Raw genomic sequence first — 8,653 nt, 5'->3', positions numbered from 1 at the left:
CACCACTCAGCTGACTGACTCAACTCTGAGAAGTCTGGAAACAACATTCAACACAGATGGAACCCTCAAAACTACCAATACTGATTACACAGAAACAATAAGTTCTTCCACTGAAAGTGGTGTATCTACAGGCGTACCTTCAACCACCAATCGGCTGTCTGACTCAACCCAGAACAGTCTGGAAACAACATTTGCCACAGATGGAACCCTCAAAACTACCAAAACTGACTCCACTGAAACAATCAGTTCTTCCACTGGCAGTAGCTTATCTTCAGGGGTACCTTCAACCACCACTCAGCTGACTGACTCAACCCACAACAGTCTGGAAACAACATTCGCCACAGATGGAACCCTCGGAACTGCCAATACTGACTCCACTGAAACAATCAGTTCTTCCACTGGCAGTAGTTTATCTTCAGGGGTAACTTCAACCACCACTCAGCTGACTGACTCAACCCAGAACAGTCTGGAAACAACATTCGCCACAGATGGAACCCTCAAAACTACCAATACTGACTCCACAGAAACAATAAGTTCTTCCACTGAAAGTGGTGTATCTACAGGCGTACCTTCAACCACCACTCAGCTGACTGACTCAACTCTGAGTAGTCTGGAAACAACATTCAACACAGATGGAACCCTCACAACTACCAATACTGATTACACAGAAACAATAAGTTCTTCCACTGAAAGTGGTGTATCTACAGGCATACCTTCAACCACCACTCAGCTGTCTGACTCAACCCAGAACAGTCTGGAAACAACATTCGCCACAGATGGAACCCTCAAAACTACCAAAACTGACTCCACTGAAACAATCAGTTCTTCCACTGGCAGTAGTTTATCATCAGGGGTACCTTCAACCACCACTCAGCTGACTGACTCAACTCTGAGAAGTCTGGAAACAACATTCAACACAGATGGAACCCTCAAAACTACCAATACTGATTCCAAAGAAACAATAAGTTCTTCCACTGAAAGTGGTGTATCTACAGGCGTACCTTCAACCACCACTCAGCTGACTGACTCAACTCTGAGAAGTCTGGAAACAACATTCAACACAGATGGAACCCTCAAAACTACCAATACTGATTCCACAGAAACAATAAGTTCTTCCACTGAAAGTGGTGTATCTACAGGCATACCTTCAACCACCACTCAGCTGACTGACTCAACCCAGAACAGTCTGGAAACAACATTCGCCACAGATGGAACCCTCAAAACTACCAATAGTGATTCCACAGAAACAATAAGTTCTTCCACTGAGGGTGGTGTATCTACAGGCGTACCTTTAACCACCAATCGTCTGTCTGACTCAACCCAGAACAGTCTGGAAACAACATTCGTCACAGATGGAACCCTCAAAACGGCCAATACTGACTCCACTGAAACAATCAGTTCTTCCACTGGCAGTAGCTTATCTTCAGGGGTACCTTCAACCACCACTCAGCTGACTGACTCAACCCAGAACAGTCTGGAAACATCATTTGTCACAGATGGAACCCTCAAAACGACCAATACTGATTCCACTGAGACAATCAGTTCTTCCACTGGAAGTAGCTTATCTTCAGGGGTACCTTCAACCACCACTCAGCTGTCTGACTCAACCCAGAATAGTCTGGAAACAACATTCGCCACAGATGGAACCCTCAAAACTACCAATACTGACTCCACAGAAACAATAAGTTCTTCGACTGAAAGTGGTGTATCTACAGGCGTACCTTCAACCACCACTCAGCTGACTGACTCAACTCTGAGCAGTCTGGAAACAACATTCAACACAGATGGAACCCTCACAACTACCAATACTGATTACACAGAAACAATAAGTTCTTCCACTGAAAGTGGTGTATCTACAGGCGTACCTTCAACCACCACTCAGCTGTCTGACTCAACCCAGAACAGTCTGGAAACAACATTCGCCACAGATGGAACCCTCAAAACTACCAAAACTGACTCCACTGAAACAATCAGTTCTTCCACTGGCAGTAGTTTATCATCAGGGGTACCTTCAACCACCACTCAGCTGACTGACTCAACTCTGAGAAGTCTGGAAACAACATTCAACACAGATGGAACCCTCAAAACTACCAATACTGATTACACAGAAACAATAAGTTCTTCCACTGAAAGTGGTGTATCTACAGGCATACCTTCAACCACCACTCAGCTGACTGACTCAACTCTGAGAAGTCTGGAAACAACATTCAACACAGATGGAACCCTCAAAACTACCAATACTGATTACACAGAAACAATAAGTTCTTCCACTGAAAGTGGTGTATCTACAGGCGTACCTTCAACCACCAATCGGCTGTCTGTCTCAACCCAGAACAGTCTGGAAACAACATTTGCCACAGATGGAACCCTCAAAACTACCAAAACTGACTCCACTGAAACAATCAGTTCTTCCACTGGCAGTAGTTTATCATCAGTGGTACCTTCAACCACCACTCAGCTGACTGACTCAACCCAGAACAGTCTGGAAACAACATTCGCCACAGATGGAACCCTCGGAACTACCAATACTGACTCCACTGAAACAATCAGTTCTTCCACTGGCAGTAGTTTATCATCAGGGGTACCTTCAACCACCACTCAGCTGACTGACTCAACTCTGAGAAGTCTGAAAACAACATTCAACACAGATGGAACCCTCAAAACTACCAATACTGATTACACAGAAACAATAAGTTCTTCCACTGAAAGTGGTGTATCTACAGGCGTACCTTCAACCACCACTCAGCTGACTGACTCAACCCAGAACAGTCTGGAAACATCATTTGTCACAGATGGAACCCTCAAAACGACCAATACTGATTCCACTGAGACAATCAGTTCTTCCACTGGAAGTAGCTTATCTTCAGGGGTACCTTCAACCACCACTCAGCTGTCTGACTCAACCCAGAACAGTCTGGAAACAACATTTGCCACAGATGGAACCCTCAAAACTACCAATACTGATTACACAGAAACAATAAGTTCTTCCACTGAAAGTGGTGTATCTACAGGCGTACCTTCAACCACCAATCGGCTGTCTGACTCAACCCAGAACAGTCTGGAAACAACATTTGCCACAGATGGAACCCTCAAAACTACCAATACTGATTACACAGAAACAATCAGTTCTTCCAGTGGCAGTAGTTTATCATCAGTGGTACCTTCAACCACCACTCAGCTGACTGACTCAACCCAAAACAGTCTGGAAACAACATTCGCCACAGATGGAACCCTCGGAACTACCAATACTGACTCCACTGAAACAATCAGTTCTTCCACTGGCAGTAGTTTATCTTCAGGGGTAACTTCAACCACCACTCAGCTGACTGACTCAACCCAGAACAGTCTGGAAACAACATTTGCCACAGATGGAACCCTCAAAACTACCAAAACTGACTCCACTGAAACAATCAGTTCTTCCACTGGCAGTAGTTTATCATCAGTGGTACCTTCAACCACCACTCAGCTGACTGACTCAACCCAAAACAGTCTGGAAACAACATTCGCCACAGATGGAACCCTCGGAACTACCAATACTGACTCCACTGAAACAATCAGTTCTTCCACTGGCAGTAGTTTATCTTCAGGGGTAACTTCAACCACCACTCAGCTGACTGACTCAACTCTGAGAAGTCTGGAAACAACATTCAACACAGATGGAACCCTCACAACTACCAATACTGATTACACAGAAACAATAAGTTCTTCCACTGAAAGTGGTGTATCTACAGGCGTACCTTCAACCACCACTCAGCTGTCTGACTCAACCCAGAACAGTCTGGAAACAACATTCGCCACAGATGGAACCCTCAAAACTACCAAAACTGACTCCACTGAAACAATCAGTTCTTCCACTGGCAGTAGTTTATCATCAGGGGTACCTTCAACCACCACTCAGCTGACTGACTCAACTCTGAGAAGTCTGAAAACAACATTCAACACAGATGGAACCCTCAAAACTACCAATACTGATTACACAGAAACAATAAGTTCTTCCACTGAAAGTGGTGTATCTACAGGCATACCTTCAACCACCACTCAGCTGACTGACTCAACTCTGAGAAGTCTGGAAACAACATTCAACACAGATGGAACCCTCAAAACTACCAATACTGATTACACAGAAACAATAAGTTCTTCCACTGAAAGTGGTGTATCTACAGGCGTACCTTCAACCACCAATCGGCTGTCTGACTCAACCCAGAACAGTCTGGAAACAACATTTGCCACAGATGGAACCCTCAAAACTACCAATACTGATTACACAGAAACAATCAGTTCTTCCACTGGCAGTAGTTTATCATCAGTGGTACCTTCAACCACCATTCAGCTGTCTTACTCAACCCAGAACAGTCTGGAAACAACATTTGCCACAGATGGAACCCTCAAAACTACCAATAGTTATTCCAAAGAAACAATAAGTTCTTCCACTGAGGGTGGTCTATCTACAGGCGTACCTTCAACCACCAATTGGCTGTCTGACTCAACCCAAAACAGTCTGGATACAACATTCGTCACAGATGGAACCCTCAAAACGACCAATACTGACTCCACTGAAACAATCAGTTTTTCCACTGGCAGGAGTTTATCTTCAGGGGTACCTTCAATCACAACTCAGCTGACTGACTCAACTCTGAGTAGTCTCGAAACAACATTCACCACAGAAGGAACCCTCAAAACTACCAATACTGACTCCACTGAAACAATCAGTTCTTCCACTGGCAATAGTTTATCTTCAGGGGTACCTTTAACCACCACTCAGCTGACTGACTCAACTCTGAGAAGTCTGGAAACAACACTCAACACAGATAGAACCCCCAAAACTACCAATATTGACTCAACTGAAACATTTAGTTCTTCCACTGGCAGTAGTTTATCTTCCGGGGTACCTTCAACCACAACTCAGCTGTTTGACTCAACCCAGAACATTCTGGAAACAACATTCACCACAGATGGAACCCTCAAAACTACCAATACTGATTCCACAGAAACAATAAGTTCTTCCACTGAAAGTGATGTATCTACAGGCGTACCTTCAACCACCACTCAGCTGACTGACCCAACCCAGAACAGTCTGGAAACAACATTCGCCACAGAGGAAACCCTCAAAACTACCAATACTGACTCCACTGAAACAATCAGTTCTTCCACTGGCAGTAGTATATCTTCAGCTGTGCCTTTAACCACCTCTCAGCTGACTGACTCAACTCTGAGAAGTCTGGAAACAATATTCACCACAGAAGGAAACCTCAAAACTACCAATACTGATTCCACAGAAACAATAAGTTCTTCCACTGAAAGTGGTTTCGTAACAGGGGTACCTTCAACTTTCAATCCAGCAACTACTCAGCTTACTGACTCAACTCTGAGAAGTCTGGAAACAACATTCACCACAGAAGGAACCCTTAAAACTACCAATACTGACTCCACAGAAACAATCAGTTCTTCAACTGACAGTGATTCATCTTCAGGGGTACCTTCAACCTTCTCTCCAGCGAGAACTCAGCTGACAGACTCAACCCACAACAGTCTGGAAACAACTCATTCTTCTGTTACCAACACGCGACCTTCCATTGCAAATATTTCTTCATCTTCTGAATCAGAGCTTACTTCACAACCATCATTTACATCTAGAGGATCGACACTTGATGAAAGCACCCACACGGGTGCATTTACAACTCCCAAATGTGATGTGGAATATCATGGGAACCTTTGTGAATATGTTATAAACCTTTCAACTCCTTATCTTGGTAAGAATTACCACCGTGTTCTAAATTATTTACAAAGGTACCTTGCAATGCCCTTGGTATCAAACCTTATGGCATATTTTTCACCCAAAATGCTTTTGTCTTTGTGCCTTCTTTTTTTTTCAGATTATTCAGCAATACCTACTAGAAAAGCAAATATTACACTGGATATAAAAATCAACGATTCTGATGCACGTCAGAATTTGCAGTCTTTTGACTCAATAGCTCTCGTCGAAAAGTTGCAAAAGGAGGTAATGATTTTCTTTTAGCAACTTTCTTGTTTTTCCAAAAATACAAGTGAATTAGTTTTATGTTTTCAACATCACAATAAAGTTTTAACGGTTATCCTGACCATCTTTGAAAACAATTTTTTCAGCTTGAAAAACTTTGCGCTGAAATTCAAGACTTTCAAAAAGTGGCCGTCGTTAACTTAATGTAAGTTTATTGATAACACTTTGCAAATTTCTTACTTCATTCATTTGTCGTGGCTGATTCTATTCATTTGGCGCCTTTCTCTCCACGTTAGACCATCAAGTATTATCGAATCAAGCCAAAGGCAGCGGCGCTCAATGCAGATTGACCCAAAAGTCGACTTTTTCAACAAGCTCATCATGAAGGTAGACCTTCATCCCATTGCTTCAATCCAGAGCAACCTCCAAAAACATAAAATGGAAATTGAACCCGACCCAAACAATTTCTAACATTCTCAACTTCTGTCTTCTCCCGCAGTTGAAATTTCTGCTTACGAAAGCGGACGTCCCCGAGTCACAGTATGTATCACTGGGCTCATTTTCTTCCTTGCTAAAACATTCTAACTAGTTGTCTTTTAGGCCAACACGTGTTTTGACCACGAGCCAAGCGGAGTACGTTTATCGCAATAACAACTCTCAGATCCAGTGGCTCAATGCTCGGCTCGACGACGAGTTGGCGCAAATCCTGAGCGAGGACGCCAACATCCGGCAGATCTCCGAAGCCCTCGGAAACGTTAGCGTTCTCTTCAAAGGAGTCGCCTCTCCCGTTCTGCAGATTCAAAGTCAGTCGCAATTTTTAGGCAATCGTCCTTTGCAGAAATAAACACGCTGCTGTCAATCAGGTATTGGGGATCTTCGGCCCTATGTCAACTGCTCCAAATTTACAAATGCTACGATGGAGGTGATTGACGGACAGTGGCAGTGTGTGGGACCCTGCAAGAGGGAGCCGGACTACTGCCATGGACATGGTGAATGCCTCAATCATATTCACCAAGGAGCAGTGTGCAAGTAAGACGTCATATAAGCCATTCCATGGAAGCAAAAGTAATCCGTTTTGACTGGAAGGGCTGATATTGCCCAGTGAAATGGGATTGGACGTCAGTCACAGTCAATGCCAGTGAATGCGTAATCCTATTTTGATGTAGTTTTATCTACCTTCAGTGCTCTGTTTATATTTTGAATTCAGGATTTAAGCGCTTGATGAGAATGATTCTGATTGATTGTTTGCATCCTAGTTGCTATCGGTCAAATATCAACCAGTACCAGGGCCCGCGATGCCAACACCTCCGCTGGGGCCCGGCCTTCTACGGAGCACTCTTTGGATCGCTTGCGTTTGCCTTGTTATTGGCCATAGTCATCGCCATTGTCGTCTTTGTGGTTAAACAAAGACGTTGCGGCTCCTGGTGAGTTAACGGGTCGTGAAAACAATCAAAATGATGGCGAAAAATGATTGGTTTGTGTTTTCAGGGATACGCCAGATTCAACTGGATTTCTAGATTTTAAAGAAGACTACTTTGACTTCACCGGGACAGGTATGTCGTGGTCTGACGGAACCAGGATTTTTTTTATCGTGGCATTTTTGACCCTGTGCTATTTTGCCTTAGTTGACATTGTGCCATAACAAAAAATCAACTTCAGGACATTTCAAATCATTGTTTTAATTTTGAGTATTTTTGATTTGATCAAATGTTCCTCCAAATACTACAAAATACTTCTAAATCTTAAAAATATATGCATCTTTATGTAAAATTACAACTTTTTTAAAATTTAAAATTTGACTTTTATTATAAAAATAATACATTATTTTTTTTGTGCAGGACCTTACAATTTGGGAGGCTCGGGCAGTTACACAACTGAACGCTTCCGGCCGTTTTGAGAAAACCTCAATACATACATACAGGTATGGTAATTTCATTTTAATTATTCCTAAATATTGTAACTCTGAAAATCTCACATGACATCATCTAAACTTTTTTTTTCTCTGCAGGTGACAACAAAACTTCTCAAAGCATCAAATGTTACAATAGGATGAAGATAAAATAATGGAAAAATATATAGAGATTTAATTTATAACTTCAGATTGTGGTTTTCATGATTTTTTTTGTGTGCAATAAATATTATCTTTTGGATTTTTTGTGAAATGTTTATTTTAGCAGAAGAAATGTAAACCCAAAAATTAGATTTAGAAATTAGAAGTGTTTTGAATTTTTTAAAGCCTATTTTAACTACAGGCTCTATTCAAAACACGGAACCTTATTTCGGAACACACTTTTCTGGTACACTGATTAAATTGATGCACAAATTGAAAAACATGATTAAATGAGAACGTCTCATCTACGGAAGAGACCTGCATAAAAATATGAGTGAGTGCAATTATTAATAATATGCATTTCTTTACACAATTCATTCTGCTAATTATTACTAAGTAAACTTAATGCTTACTTTCATTTTCTGGCCCTACTTACAGAAAAAGGTGCTTTTGTTCCTTTTGGCCATTTAAATTTTGGACTGTGAAAAAAGTCCTATAATAGCACGTTAACGTTTTTTTAACCAGGAAATTCTCTCCTGTTTAAATGAATGCAAAGTTCGCAATTAATTAATTTTTTTTTCAACAAAATCCAACGTTTTATTTCTTTTCCTAACGTAAAACTTGTT

The 8,653-nt window shown here is 41.8% G+C and overlaps 2 protein-coding genes and 1 long non-coding RNA gene across 4 annotated transcripts in view; all 3 read left to right on the top strand.

Moving 5' to 3' along the window:
* Positions 1-5,600: 5,600 nt before the first annotated feature.
* Positions 5,601-6,323, top strand: LOC144202670 (uncharacterized). Its single transcript, XR_013327529.1, has 4 exons — positions 5,601-5,750; positions 5,874-5,998; positions 6,124-6,182; positions 6,274-6,323. It is a non-coding gene; the product is annotated as an uncharacterized LOC144202670 (long non-coding RNA).
* Positions 6,324-6,358: 35 nt separating this feature from the next.
* On the top strand, positions 6,359-7,874 carry LOC144202688 (uncharacterized). The gene is made up of 7 exons (XM_077725570.1): positions 6,359-6,364; positions 6,477-6,517; positions 6,578-6,780; positions 6,841-7,006; positions 7,234-7,401; positions 7,466-7,530; positions 7,816-7,874. Exons 1-7 carry the CDS (start codon positions 6,359-6,361, stop codon positions 7,872-7,874), a joined length of 708 nt encoding a protein of 235 aa, XP_077581696.1.
* A 392-nt stretch (positions 7,875-8,266) lies between these two features.
* tas1r3 (taste receptor, type 1, member 3) overlaps positions 8,267-8,653 on the top strand; it is a 51,453-nt gene continuing 51,066 nt past the window's right edge. For both annotated transcript variants that reach the window (XM_077726405.1, XM_077726406.1), the window contains exon 1: positions 8,267-8,361. The gene's annotated coding sequence lies outside the window, so the exon portion shown is untranslated. The remainder of the gene's footprint in view (positions 8,362-8,653) is intronic.

The sequence above is a fragment of the Stigmatopora nigra genome, chromosome 10 (assembly GCF_051989575.1).
Source record: "Stigmatopora nigra isolate UIUO_SnigA chromosome 10, RoL_Snig_1.1, whole genome shotgun sequence".
NCBI classification, from domain to species: domain Eukaryota; kingdom Metazoa; phylum Chordata; class Actinopteri; order Syngnathiformes; family Syngnathidae; genus Stigmatopora; species Stigmatopora nigra.
The sequence above is the reverse complement of the archived record's forward strand: the minus strand, read 5'-3'. Positions and strand labels throughout refer to the sequence as shown.